Below are 15,277 nucleotides of genomic sequence, written 5' to 3' on the forward strand. Positions count from 1 at the left end.
ATGCACTGCGGATGCCAACTCTACCTTGGCTCACTTCTTGCATCATTATATTCTGACAACATTGTGCTATTCGTCCAGCACCCCAATGACAACATTCCACCATTGGTCCGAGAGATTGTGCGCTTTGGCAGCCTGTTGGGCCTACAAATAAATTGGGCCAAATCAGAACTGTTTCCCTTAACCTGGTGTATAGAACCTGGGGATCTTGAATACTTCCTGACCTGGACCCCTGACTCTACCAAACAAATTGGTATTCACCTACACCTCGATAAAGACCAAATAATACGATTGAAATATGGCCCAGCTTTTGACGGAATGGTACCTTTTATTGTTTGACTAATTAAAAATCATTACCATATGTATTTAAAAACATTAATAGTAACCTGTTGATCTGTTTACATTATATGCACTTTGTAATCTACTTGGTACATGTTCTTTGCAGCAGGCATATTAACCCTCTGCACTACCTTCACATAAGTCAAATCATCAGCTATACAAAACTCTGATCTCTCTCCAGGAAGAACATTAATCACGGGAGTTATCTTGACATTTTTGTGAGGCCTGGTAATTGCCGGAGGAAAGGAATGCTGCAGCATGTGCTTTAAAAACAGAATAAACTTGCAAACATGGTTCCCCCAGGAAACCAGCCCCCTGTGCGGTGGCACCGGTCGCACTGCCCTAGAGCCAGGCCCTGCTCTCTTCGATCAGGTTATTATAATGTCAAGGGCATTATTTCACTCTATGGTTTCTATGCTTGAGCAATGCAATAATCCTTATCGTATGAATTAGCTGACCTTTGATAACTTTTGTAATGGGTTCCACTTCTGTTTTCTGTGAAAAATCCAGAAAATAAAACATTAAAGAAAAAAAGCCAGGTTTTAAAAATTACTCTTAACATGTTTGCTTAGGCTGGCTTATTATTTTCACAATTCCTGCTCTTGTTTCTCATTTTTAATTTTTTGTATTTATATGTTTGTAAAAAATTGAGTGTATACATTTTTGTGCTAATCCTAAAACTGAAAGCAAGGTAACAATTGAAAGATAACATGTGTGAAATAAAAACTGATATCCTTGGATTTCTGGCACTAGAAGTAAACTATTTTTGTAAGTCATAATTTAAAAAAAAAAAAAATCATAGTCAACACATATAAAACAAAGGCATGTTATAGGGAAACTAGGAATTCTTACTATTAGAAAAGGAAGTGCCTAAATCTAAGTTCCTTAAACACAGAATATATTTTTTAAATGTTATTTCTGGTTTGACAGTATACAAAATAAATGTATTTAAATAAACATTTCTGTTATGTTTCATTTGAAATCGTTATTCAGTTTATTTAAAGAATTTCCAATTATTCTGTTATTTGATGTATACTCTTCTGAATATTATACACATATTTAGCTGATTTACTCCGTCATTTACTACTTGTCATTAAACATGATGTTTCTGCTTAACAATGCTGATGGAGGACTTATATTTAACTCTTCAAACAGTACTTGCACTGGTTATACGCTTCTGCATGTTGTAATATATTGCTTACATTTTTTCTACAGGTTTTTATTCAGCCAGTTAATATAGTCATTCACCATTATTTGTGTCAGAGATAGATCTACTGGCCATATACCCAAGGATAGCATTCCATGAAATGCATTATCATAGTGGTCATGCACAACTTGCACACCTGCCTGCTTAAGTCTCTCAGCATACATAAAACCATCATCTCTTAAGACATCATACATACAAGTAAGTACATAGGTTAGTGGCAATTTATTCAGTCTGTCATCATCAACCAACAGAGGTGCTGCTCTTGGATCTGTAATTACAGGATACCTCTTTAGAAATTCAGATTTTCCCTTCGGAGGGCTGTTATAAACATGGTCTTTTTTTAGATCATCTGTCAAGAGATTACTCCAATTTGCAAATTTAAGAAGATTGTTAGATTCCAAAGTGATATGTGTGTTGGATTCCATAGCTTCTCTAAGAGATTTGTCAGTGACAAAGTAGTTACTCCATAGTTTGACCATGTCCTTTCGTCGAAGAAAAACCATGTTACTGTTCTCGCGATATGATGGGGTGTCAAGGTCCACGGTCTGCAGTGCTGGATAGACCAACGCTTGCATCTTAGGTTTAAATTTGACTTCAATGTCCTCTTGCAGCTGTAAAAATGGGGACATTTTGAAATTCAGTAAATGTTCAAGCTTGTTTTCACATCTTGAGCACAGCGAAAATAAAACCACTAGCAATGATGTAAACAATTTCATTGTTATATAATATGCAATAAAAGTTTAGAAATCTGATTTTTAATAACACAGATTAAAAATCATGACACCATAAATAGCATCTCTTAGAATACCCTGTAGCATTCAAATAAAAAAAAATGCATCTTATAATAATATTCTAAAATAGTAACTGTGAAGTAATCCTATATCAAGTATAAAAAGCAAAAAAAGTAATGGGTAGAATTATTGAATTAATCCCAAACTCTTGTTAATACTCTGGTCCATATTCTAGACTACTGTTTTTCTGTCCATTTTGCCACTCAAGGCAGAGACACAATGCATAATTCGTAACACGTTCAGGTGATATTGCTTTTTAGCCCACTTAATTCTGTGAAGTATTTTGGGAATGATACAAAACTCCCCGTCTCCATATTTGAAATTAATTCCAAAGGAGAACAAGCAATGTCCCAGAAATGCATATGAAAGTTCTTTATATCTTCCATGAAAACAGTTCTTCATCATTTTTTTAACTTGCCACAAATGGAGCCCGCAAATTCAACTTTTGTGGTTGTCCGGAAAAACACTTGTAAACACCACACCAAGGACTAGGCCTGGGCCAAAATTCCGTTGCGTTCGCGGAAATTGTGATAATTTGGCATTTTCGCGTTCCGCGGAAAGCGCAAAAATGTCAAAATTTCCGCATTCCGCAGCTTAGCGATAATTTGTTTCTTGCTCGTGCTGTAAAATAATACATTCTCGTGTGCCCGCGATCGCCTTACCTGAATCCCCGCGTTCGGCGACAAGTTTTCCCGATCCGGTCGCGTTCTCCACGAGATGTTGGATTGTTGGTAGCCATTTGCGCTGTCTCGCGACAGTTCGCGCCCGCAGTAACGTCATGCGTCGCGCGATCACGTCTTTCTTCTCGCGATCATGCACCGCAAGACAAGTGAAAACAAGATGGCCGCGCACGCGAGCAACGGCATGGGTAAGTTGGCGAGCCGCGACCATGCAGAAAATACCGCGAACGGGCGGGAAAAAAACTTCCGCATCTTCGCGATATTTCCGCGTGTTTGCGTAGATTTTTTACATTTTCGCGATAATTTGCGAAAGTGAATTTCGCAAATTCCGCCCACCCCTACCAAGGACCTCAATACACGTTGGGGAATTTGGGTTGTTATTTCTGCAGACTTCATGAAGCTAAATCCAATCCCACTAATAAGCCCTCATTTAGGGAACCAAAATCTCTGAGGGACACAGGACGAGTGACAGGTCTGCGGTGTTTGTAGGAACTTTGAGCTATTGACTTTAGAACTGGAAAAACAGGTAGGAGTCTCAGCATTGGTACCACATACTGTGATTCTGGGCAAGTTACTTAATTTTGACATGCCTAAAACAAAACAAATCTAACCTTGCATAATGTAATGTGGTGCTCGTGAAGAACACTCTAATGTCCTTGCGTCACATTTGCTCTATTTAAAACTGCAAACAAAACACTGCAGCCCTCATTCTGAGTTATCTTAATCAAGGTACTCACTTTGGACATTTCCATCAAATAGTACATACAGCTACTTTCAGTTTGTTATTCATATCCATCTTCTAGTTATATCTTTTTGACCTTTGATAATCCAGGCATCCACAAGTGTGCACCACGGGTAACGTGAAATGAGATTGTAAAGAACAAGCATTTGACTCTTTTCCAGTCCTTGGCATATGTTCTCTGAACTAACTATTGACATTTTCCATCCCAAAATAATTTTTCATTTACCTAAATGAAAAAAAAGCATGTAGCAACTAGAAATTTGTAGCAATTTGGCACAGATATTATAATTTGCATTCCCCGTAAAGAGAAAAGCACTACAAGTAGATGTTGGTACAGAATATAAAAACATTTGGAAATTAGACAAACTCTATGCTCTATTAATTGCCTTACAATTTATTTAGGCTAACATTTTTTTAAATTGAATCTTTTTACCAATAAATAAATGTATAATTTAAAAAAAGAAATTGGGTCACTGGTTCAGGGGGGTGAACACCTTCTCAAGCAGCAACCACAGTTTTTCTCAGGGTGAAGTGACAAGCAAACCCTAAATTAACCTGTGCCTAATCCACGAGTAGCTTGGCACAGATCAGTCAGACTTAACTCAGAGGCTTATGCTGTCGCTTCCTCTGGTGATCCGGGTCACCAGAGGAAGAGACAGCACAAGTCGTGCTGCACCGCGTAGCAGCAGGTATTAGCTCCCTGGCCACCCAATGAAGTCCGCACAGTAGGACTTGAGGTACTACTCGACCTTATCAGAATCGGGCAAATCATACCCAGATTCAAGGAGACCCTAACAAGTAGCGGCCTCCATCTTCTCTAGGTCCTGAAGAAAGCCCCCCTGACCCACATAGGCAACCACAAAGGCTGAAACATGTTGACCTTTTTATGGACTATTTTAGTGCGATAGACCCATAACCAGTCTTCCTACGCACAACACCTATTTAAAACATCTTGAACCCAGACTGAATAAATGTATAAGTCTGGATATACAAGATTTTAACACCACATTTATTGCTATTTACTTCACTAGAGCACCCTCACCCTTCTCTAATCACTACTGCAATAACCAGTGGTTCACCTCCGGATGGAGGAAGCATACATAACAAACCCAATGATGATGCTGTCACGTTTTTAAGAAAGCAAGGCGGAGAATCAAGATACACCGCCTCCCCGACTTGTGTACGTGAATGAGGGTTTTTATCAGTATATCATGCGAATTGTATACACCCTGGTTACTCAGGTCAGGTGATCCATTCAACGCCACGTACCTGTGGGCCCTGCCTCCACTGCGGTGAGTAGGGCTCACAATTCAGAGCGACTCGCGATTGCAGATGACGCAGTCCAGTAGGAAACATACATTGTTACCAGTACGGCCTGCCTGCGCAATGCATCATCGGCACAGTAGATCCCACATGTGGAACTGTGTTCTGAGTACAGAATGGCAGTGACCCCAAATCCGTGGCAGCAACCACAGCACCAGACTCCCTTTGATCAGTGAGGCATATTTCCATATGGAAGGCTGGCGACACATGGTACCACTAACCCTGTTCAGCACAAGCTGATCCCACATGTGGAACTGTGTCCTGAGTCCTGAATGGCAGTGACCCCAAGTCTGTTGCAGCGACCACAGCACCAGACTCCTTTCGATCAGTGAGGCGTATTTTCATGTGGAAGACCGGCAACACATGGTGCAACTAACCCTGTTCAACACAAGCCAGCGACACGTGGTGCCACTAACCCAGTACAATGAAAGCCGCAACACATGGTGCCACTAACCCTGTTCAACACAAGCCAGCGACACGTGGTGCCACTAACCCTGTTCAAAACAAGCCGCAACAAGTGGTGCCACTAACCTTGTTCAACAGAAGCCGGCGACAAGTGGTACCACTAACCCTATCAACACAAGCCGATCCCACATGTGAAACTGTGACCTGAGTCCTGAATGGTAGTGAGTGACCCCAAGTCCGTGGCAGCGACCACAGCATCAGACTCCCTTCGATTAGTGAGGCGTATTTGCATATGGAAGGCCGGCGACACGTGGTGCCACTGAACCTGAACTACGCAGGCCGGTGGGGCCACCAACCTATGCACGTGGCTGTGGGCCCTTGCTCACCGCTACCTCTGGCCTACACTGTGGTCAGCAGGACTCACAATTCAGATAGAGTTGCGATTGCAGATGACGCAGTCCAGTAGACAAGAGACATTGCTCCAGTGCGCCCCATCCGCACCAAGCATCATCACAGGCTCATACACTCTCAATGCTTATTGTGCCACTAACTGTGCACCTCAACTCAACGCCAAATGACTATGGGCCCTTACTGACCGCTACCTCTGGCCTACACTGCGGTCAACAGGACTCACAATTAAAATTAAGTCTTTAAAATTAAGTCTGCAATGCCTCAGGGGCCGGTGCCCAGTTCCAACTGTGGGCTGCTTATAGAGCAGTCTGGGTGCATATTTGGGCGATGTCGCTGTTCTTCGGATACAGCCAGCGGCCTAGTGGGTGTCTAAATGGTCTTTCTGGAGGCAGATGGGTTTTATTACCTCACGTTTAGCAACAGGCAGAGGTGTCACTTTCTTTCTCTCGCAGGGCCGGTTTTAATGTATACATACCTACCAGAGCAGGGGGCCTGAGCAGAAGCGGCCTCACTTGTTTTTAAGTCACCAGTGTAAACGAATGTGTGCATTTTTTGTATCTCCCCCACCTCCCTTTTTTTAAATAAAATTTCTCCGAAGCAGTGTTTTGAGGGAAGGCAATATGCAAATGTGGGCCATTTTTTGTTGCGTGCCTGGATTGATTTTGAATCCTAAACCAACCCTGCCATTACTAATTCTGTACTATCTTTTAGATGTGGGAGCTTGAGAATACTACTAGGTCGCTGCACATGGTTGAAGACACAGCGGTGGCGTAAAAGGTGAGCTATGACAATTTTGTACACAGTGTGTGCACTCAGTATGCCTTCTCATCTCTTCATTTCTCTCCCTCACACTCTTTCTATCTCCCTCTTACACTGTTTGTCTCTTTATCTCTCTCTCTTCCTCTCTCTCTGTTTCTCTCTCACTCTTCCTCTTTTTCTCTGTTACTCTTTCTCACACTGTTTCCATCTTTCTCTCTCTCTATTCTTCTCTCTCTCACTATTTCTATCTCTCTCTCACTGTTTCTTTCTCTTTCCCTGTCTTCGTCTTTCTCACTCTTTCTCTCTGTGTTCCTCTCACTTTCTTTCTTTTCTCTCTCTCTTCCTCTCACTATTTCTCTCTTCCTCTCTCCTTTCATGGACGCAGGGCACACAATCTTATCTTGCTTTTTATCTAACAGGCTGTGAATCACGAATCAATGTTCACCCCCCAACACCACCAGAGCTGAATGCGTGAAAAATCTGCAATTATGCGTGGCCATCTTGACAATCAACACCCAATCTGAATTTTGAGTTCAGCTGGACCGCGTGTACGCAACGGCTGAGGAGGTTGCTTCGGCACATGTTGGACCCTCTTACACACACACACCGGTGGCGGAAGGTGAGCAGAGAGACTTCTTTCCACAGCAGCGGGCAGTCGCCTGTGGGCAGTGGTAGTGGATAGTGTGCAGCAGTTTGTGCACACAAGAGCGCACAGACACCTCCAAGCAGTGGGAGTGGATGGGGTGCACCACCCTTATTGCGCATTACCGAAAACTAGAATTACGTGTGTGCAGCTGTATGTACTCTGCAATTACTAATTCTATACTATCTTTCAGATCGCTAAACTTGAGGGATGCACTATCTCCCGGCACGTGGTTGGAGACACACCGGTGGCACAAAGGTGAGCTGCAAAGATTTTCTCCAGTCTCAACACTCCCTCTCCATCTCTTCCTTTCTTTCTCTCACACTTTCTCTTTTTCTCTGTCTCATTCTTTCTTTCTCTCTTCCTCTCTCTCACTCTTTATCTCTCTCTCTTCCTCTCTCTCACACTGTTTCCCTCTTTATCTCTCTCTTCCTGTCTGTCACATTGTTTCTCTCGTTGTCTTCCTCTCTGTCTCACTCTTTCTCTCTTTGGCTGGCTTCCTCTCTCTCACTCTTTCTCTCTTCCTCTCTCACGCTCTCTCTCTCTTCCTCTCTCTCACTCTTTCTCTCTTCCTCTCTCACTCTTTCTTTCTCTCTCTCTTTCTCTCTCTCACTCTTTCCCTCTCTCTTCCTCTCTCTCACACTTTCTCTCCCTTCCTCTCTCACACTGATTCTCTCTTTCACTCTTCCTCGTATCTCACTCGTTCTCTCTCTTTCCCTGTCTTCCTCTCTCTCACACTGTTTCTCTCTTCCTTGTAGCCCACTCTTTCTCTCTTCCTCTCACTCCCTTTTTCTCTCTCTCTCTTCCTCTCTCTCACACTGTTTCTCTTTCTCTCTTCCTTGTATCTTATTCTTTTTCTCTCTCACTCTTTCTCTCTATATCTTTCAGATCACTAAACTTGAGGTCTGCACTATCTCCCGGCACGTGGTTGGAGACACACTGGTGGCACAAAGGTGAGCTGTAAAGATTTTTCCAGTCTCAACACTCCCTCTCCATCTGTTCCTTACTCTCTGTCACACTTTCTCTTTTTCTCTGTCTCATGGTTTGTTTCTCTCCTCCTCTCTCTCACACTGTTTCTCTTTTTCTATCTCTCTCTCTTCCTATCTCTCACACTGATTCTCTTGTTGTCTTCCACTGTCTCACTCTTTCTCTCTTTGGCTGGCTTCCTCTCTCTCACTCTTTGTCTCTTCCACTCTCTCACTCTTTCTCTCTCTCTTCCTCTCTCTCACACTGATTCTCTCTTTCTTTCTTCCTTGTATCTCATTCTTTCTCTCTTTCTCTCTCTTTCTCTATCTTCCTCTCTCTCACACTGTTTCTCTCTTCCTTGTAGCTCACTCTTTCTCTCTTCTTCTCTTTCACTCTTTCTCTCTCTGTGTTCCTCTCTCACACACTTTTTCTCTTCCTCTCTTCCTTGTATCTTACTCTTTCTCTATCTCTCTCTCTTTCTCCGTTTCTCTATCTTCCTCTCTCTCACTCTTTCGCTCTTCCTCTCCCTCTCTCTCTCTCCCTCTCTCTCACTCTCTCTCTATCTCCTTTGCTGGATGCATGACGCACCTTCTTATCTTTCTGTTTGTCTTGCAGGCTGTGAATCACAAATGGACCAGCAATGACACGCCATGGCTGAACATAGTTTTATTTGTTGTTGTTTTGTTTGAATAAAATGTTTTATATGTAAATCTATATATGACTAAGATTCTTGTTTGTCCAACCGCACAGGGACACTTCCGGCCCAAGAATGTTGTTGGGGGTATGTTGGTAATGTGGGAAGAGGGTGCGTTACCTGCTGATGTGGGGAGAGGCAGCGTGAAAGGGGTATCTCTCACAGAAAGAACTTCGGTATGTTTTCAGAAATGCCTCGGACAGATGCCAGCTGATGTACTGAATCAAAAAATGGCTTTTCAATGCTTAATTAGTGTGACTTATGAAAAGTTTGCACCCAGGCTCACAGAGGGACAACTGTGGCCCGTCTGCTCGACTCACAGACGCAGAACTACGAGACGTCCGCTCCCAAAGGAACAGCAGCATAGTAGCTCGCAGAGGTACAGGCAGAGCAGCGTACTAACTCGCAAAGGGAGAGAGCTGCGAGCCGACGGACTGGCTTCTAACGGCAAAGCTGCGAAGTGGTGATATCGGGCACAAGAAACGTGAAAGGGTTCTCTTCCTACTGCTGTCCTGGAGTGGAAGTCATACTGCCTGGCGCTCACCTGTTTCTCCTTTATTGTTAATAAATCTTAATCCTTAACTGCGTCCAAATCATCATTACACAGAGCTCCATTTTATTAAATTGCCCCCGGAACCTTTCTTTTATATTTTCACTCAATACAAGGCACAAGATGGCTGCTAACACTTCCTGGTTTGAACTGTCAACAGCCAATCAGACGCAAGCTCGTGCTCAGCAGTTAGGCACCGACCAGATATATATATATTTTTTTCCTTTAATATCTCAAAACACTACTGAACAGATTTACACCATTTCTACAAAAGCGCGCTTTCTAGATCAAGACCTTTCCCCCTGCCAAATTTGGCGTAATTCTGTTCAGCAGTTTCACCTGTAGTCTTGTCTAAACTTTCGCATGGAAATTGCATTCAGAAAACATGTTTTGGGACCCCCCTTTTTTCTCAACCCCCCATTGACCAATCACCCCTAAACTTTCAAGATAGGAGCTGATCAAAAAAGAGAAACTTTTTGGAAAATTTCAGAAACGCCAAAGTTATAAGCACATGGAGGGCTCCAGGAGAGGGCCCGTGCAACACCCCTCCCAACATGAATAAAGCCCCGAGTCAGCGGGGACTCCAGCGGGCCCCAGGACTGCACAGACCCCAGCGGGCCCCCGCAGCACCAGCGAGCCCCCGCTATTTTTTTCAAAAAAATTCCCAGAGACGTAGCCCACCCCGGGGTCTCATTAAAATAAAATGCAGGAACCCGCGACCCCAGCGCAAATTGCACCAATTTCTTTTTAAAAAAAATGTTTTTTGGCCCTGGGGGTCCTTCTGGTACCCCCTGAGCAGGCCTAGGGGATCAGGGTGTTTCTACCCTGCCCCCTTCTCTTGTTTCCTACCTTTGTTTCTCTGTTTTCTGGCGACTCGCTTCTACCGACAAAAAAGATGTCTGCCAACACTTCCTGGTTTGGAGTGTTCACAGCCAATCACAGTGAAGCTCGTGCACGGCACTTAGTCTCCGCCCAGATATCGAAACGTTTATTTTTCTAATTCTCAGCAACTACTGAACGGATTTACACCATTTAAAAAAAAGGTCACTATCTGAACCAAGCTGTTCCTTTCTGCCAAATTTGGAGTAATATCGTTCAGTAGTTCGGGCTGTAGCGCGTCGCAAAATTTCCCAAGGAAATTAACATGGGGAAAACGTGCTTTGGGACCCCCCTTTTTTCCCAGCCCTGCTTCACGAATCAACCCCCAACTTTCAGGATAGGAGCTGACCTGGATAGACTTTTTTGGGAAAATTTCACAAAGATTCGTCAAATGACGCCAAAGTTATTAGCAAATCAAAAATGCCTTTTCTATGGAAACTAGGTTCTAACTATAACTACCTACTGGCGGTCACCAGTAGGCAGTTATAGTTAGGACCTATTATCCATAGGAAATCTGCAATATTCTATTTAGAATAACTTTGGCGCCGGTTGACAAATCTTCGCGAAATTTTCAAAACTCGTGGCCCGCTCCGCTCCTCTCCTATCCTCTCTTATCCTGAAAGTCTCGGGGTGATTTGTCAAGTGGGGGCAGAGAAAAAAGGGGGGTCCCAAAACGTGTTTTCCCCATGCAATTTTCCATAGGGACCGTTAGTCGCAGCTACAGCCCGAACTGCTGAACGGAATTACACCAAATTTGGTAGAAAGGTAGACCTTGGTTCACACTCGTGCCTTTTGGTTAAATGGTGTAAATCTGTTGAGTAGTTTTTTTAGATATTAAAGGAAAAAAAGATAGATATATCTGGGCGGAGCCTAACCACTCATCTCATCGTGAGATCTGATTGGCTGTTAGCACTTCATCCAAGAAGTTTTGGCAGCCATCTTGGGACCAATTTACATGATTGCACCTCATTAAAAAGCATTGCAGTTAATAGAAGGTTTTAAGACTTTAGTTACATTATAAATCATTTGTTGATGGTACCATACTCATTTTAGGAATTGTGGTGTGGTCTAAGGTAATTTTACCATGTGAAAAAGCATTCTGCTGGAATATCATGAATCATGTTTGAGAGAAAACTATTTTCTCATGCTTTTCCCACAGAGGTTTGGAAGGTGATCTATAAGCTAAACTGAGAGCATATTTTCTGTAAATTCACATTATCTTTCTCAGTCATGTGAGAATGAAGTCTGACATTCTCAGTAAAACATGTACATCCAACAAGGGCAGATACTGTCAGTTGATTCCTTTGTGTTCTACTGCAGCTTCCCAGAGTGTTCTAAAGAACAACTAGAGCGCTAACAGTACTACTTATGACAAACGTTTTGGGTGCATGCTTGGAAAGGGTTAACTCCCTTGCACACAACCGCTTGCAGGTGCGGGCTAATTAGCTCCACCCTGCTGCTGCTTTCACAGCTGACACAGCCCTTAATTACTTCCTGGCTCACTCTGTCTCCCTCTCGCACTAAACGCGGACAGCCCAAGCAGCATGAGGCGCTGAGCTCCTCTCCCAAGACTTTCCAAATATGAACTGGGAGTGACTTTAACTGTAAGTACTATGACTGCGCATACACCTTTACCATCAATTTAATCTTTACCTTGGAGTTTCTGACCCCCCTCCCTCCTTTTGCCCTTAACAGAAACATATTGGCAGCAAATCGTTAAGCGCAACTTATACAGCTGACCCTGCCCTTCAAGTTTACTCAGTAAGTGTTTTCTTTCACCAACTTCCTTGCAAGCGCCCTTCATGGATGCACACTAGTTTCTAATTACTGCTCTAACTCCTTTACAGCACGTGATATTCTCACGCTCGTACCTTCAGCAAATTAATCTGGGTGAACTCGTCTACCCTCAGCTGTTTTCTGAAGCCCTCATTTGCTCTTCCTTGCACTACGAATAATTGCATCAGTAAGTCTACTCTGAGTGTTCTCCCTCTCCCCCTTCTCTCGTTTAGCGGGTTGCTACCCAGCTTCATCTGCGCTCTCAACTCTACCTTCCTACTAGGGCAAATTATTCCTTGTACTCCCACCTATGCTTGCGTATTCATGTGCAGCATTTTCACCATTACTGGTCTTTTGCTTCTGAATCGCTACTATTTAACTTCTCTTTTCCACCATTTAAATACTTTCACCACTTGTAATTTACATTGTTGACTTTCGCTTCCGAATTGCCTTTAAATCATGACTTTCACTTTTGTAATTGCCTTAATTCATGTGTTTCCACACCTACCTTGACCCCTAGGCATGGCTAGTTACATGATATACAGAATAATTCAGGATTAATATATATTTATATGTGTCATTATGTTTTTTATAAAAAGGAGCCTCTGATTGTATTAATTATATTACATGTAGGGATCAAACTATAGCTTATTTATTTGCCCGTTTTTCCTCATTTTAGATTCAGCTTGCTCACCCGTTATATGTCCTGATGATGATCTCGACCAGTTGTGATCGAAACGCCATTGACCCTTTACAACAAAAATCTCTTCCTATTCTGTAAAGTTGTTTGAGGAGTTTTACACTATTGTTGTCAATGCGATGCCGTTATTTTAAACTTCACCATCACTCTGCACGTCACACCTCTTTCACTTATTGTGTAAGCACCTGAATTCTATTGTTGTGGAAATAAATGTTTCACATGAACTTTCCCTATGTACAGAGTCCATGCCACAGTCTTTGTCAACATTGGTCAGACAGTGACCAGCAAGTCCATGTGGCAGAGAATGTCTTTTGCTGCTGTGCTGCTGTTGCTCCAGTGGTCCAGGTGCCAGGCCAGGTGTCCTGGGAGATGGTGCTGTTGCGCCGACCCTCACGGTCTTTTCCGTGGACGACCCGCCCTCCTGCGGGGACCCTCAGAAGCAGGCCGTGGCAATGTTTGGGATGCTCCATCTGATGTCTCCTCCTCCTCCTCCTGATCCCTCCCTGTGGGTGGTGATGTTCTACGCCTGATGGCACAGGGAGGGTTGCCCATGTTGTCGGCCATCCGACGGAGTGTACTGTGAATTCCCGTGAACACCGTCACGAGCTCAGCCTGTCTGTCCTCCATCCGCCGTTGGTGTTGCAGTAGACAGGCATGTTGCTCCGCATGTTGCGGGGCCTGCTGGGTCTTGATCTCCTCGAGGATGGACACAACCTGGGCCATGGCCGTGGTGTCCTGCCAGTATGAGTCCAGGATGTTTCGGACATGGGAATATACCGGTTCCCCAGCCAACCGGTCAGGCTCGCGCATCCGCCGTCCTCCACTCCCACCACCCCTGCCCACTTGCACCTGGCCTGCCCTTGTGGGCACATCGGGTCTCCGGGACCCCTGAGGGGTGGCATTGGCGTTGTCGCCTGCCTCCTCCTGGGTGCCCGGGACACCGTGTCCCTCCTGGCCAGCCTGGCTGCATTGTGGTGGTGGGGCAGGGATCCTGGGTGTCTCCTAGGATGTGGCAGGAGTGGGGGTGGTGGTTGGCACAGTTGTACCTGACACAGGTGCTGCAGGTCGTTGGACACCAGAGGGGCCAGGTCGGTCGGGGTCGGGTTCGTCCACAGAGTGGTGAGAGTCGTCGCTGCCGGTGGCTCCGTCATCCCGCCGAGCTGGGTCCTGTGAGTCTTCCCCCCCAGTGTTGGGGGGTGATCCACGACATTGATCTGTGTGTGAGAGAGACAATGTTAATTTTGTTCCATGCAACATCCATGTTTCATTGGTTTCTAAGATGGCACATTCCCTCTGGGAATTTGGATATGTCTTGCATTCCACTCACAGTGCACTTGTGCATGGGTATGTCCCTTGGGCACAGCTTTTGCGACTCTACCTATGTGTGGCACAGTCTTACTAGCTGCGTCAATTGTGACTGCAGTCAGCAGTGGAGTGGGCAGGTGTGGCGAGCCATGCATTGGCGCCTTCCGTGTAGCACTGTACGTGGGCACATGGAGTGGTTCCACACACTTAGATAATGCAGGTAGCTGTCATTGTGCTCGTGCACAGGTTGTGACATGGCCCTGTGTTTTGCCATGGAGAAGAGGGGGGGTTCTGGCACTGGCCACCTTTGTCTACATGCACGCAGTCCACCTGCTGATGAGCAGACATTCCCACACACCACAAGGCTGATTTACTCTCCCTGTGTGTCCCTTTCTCGCTCCCTCTCTGTCCCCCTCTCCCTCCCTCTGTGTGTCAGCCTCCTCCCTCTGTCCGTCTCCCTGTGTCTCCCTCCCTCTCTGTCCTCCTCTCCCTCCCTCTGTGTGTCAGCCTCCTCCCTCTGTCCGTCTCCCTGTGTCTCCCTCCCTCTCTGTCCCCCTCTCCCTCCCTCTGTGTGTCAGCCTCCTCCCTCTCTCCGTCTCCCTGTGTCTCCCTCCCTCTCTGTCCCCCTCTCCCTCCCTCTGTGTGTCAGCCTCCTCCCTCTGTCCGTCTCCCTGTGTCTCCCTCCCTCTCTGTCCCCCTCTCCCTCCCTCTGTGTGTCAGCCTCCTCCCTCTGTCCGTCTCCCTGTGTCTCCCTCCCTCTCTGTCCCCCTCTCCCTCCCTCTGTGTGTCACCCTCTGTCACCTCAGCCCAGCTTCCTGGGGACACACTGTTAGCAGATCTTTGAATGGCCCTTGGATTGTTGATGTGAGTTTGTTTCTGATCTCCAGGCACCCATTGGGTGTAGTGTCTGTGTGTGCGCTGCTGCTGTGGTGGTGTGTGCTGCCACTCTTTCACAGTGTTGGCTGTTCATTAGCTGCTTTCATGTGCAAGAACGTGCCGTCACCCCCATGTGTTGATGCAAGGCGTCCGCCATTTGCTGGCAAGTCATTCCTGTGCGGGGACACACTGTTTGTCTGGCTGTGACCTAGGCCATATGGGCAGGGGGCATTG

The 15,277-nt window shown here is 45.1% G+C and overlaps 1 protein-coding gene across 1 annotated transcript in view; it reads right to left on the reverse strand.

The window, feature by feature from the left end:
- Positions 1-305: 305 nt before the first annotated feature.
- Positions 306-15,277, reverse strand: part of LOC146785616 (arylacetamide deacetylase-like) — a 350,497-nt gene continuing 335,525 nt past the window's right edge. The window contains exon 5 of the mRNA XM_085634879.1: positions 306-2,154. Within this exon, the coding sequence (XP_085491005.1) occupies positions 1,546-2,154 (609 nt within the window). The 3' untranslated portion in view covers positions 306-1,545. The remainder of the gene's footprint in view (positions 2,155-15,277) is intronic.

Source organism: Triturus cristatus, chromosome 11, assembly GCF_964204655.1.
Source record: "Triturus cristatus chromosome 11, aTriCri1.1, whole genome shotgun sequence".
Taxonomy (NCBI): Eukaryota; Metazoa; Chordata; class Amphibia; order Caudata; family Salamandridae; genus Triturus; species Triturus cristatus.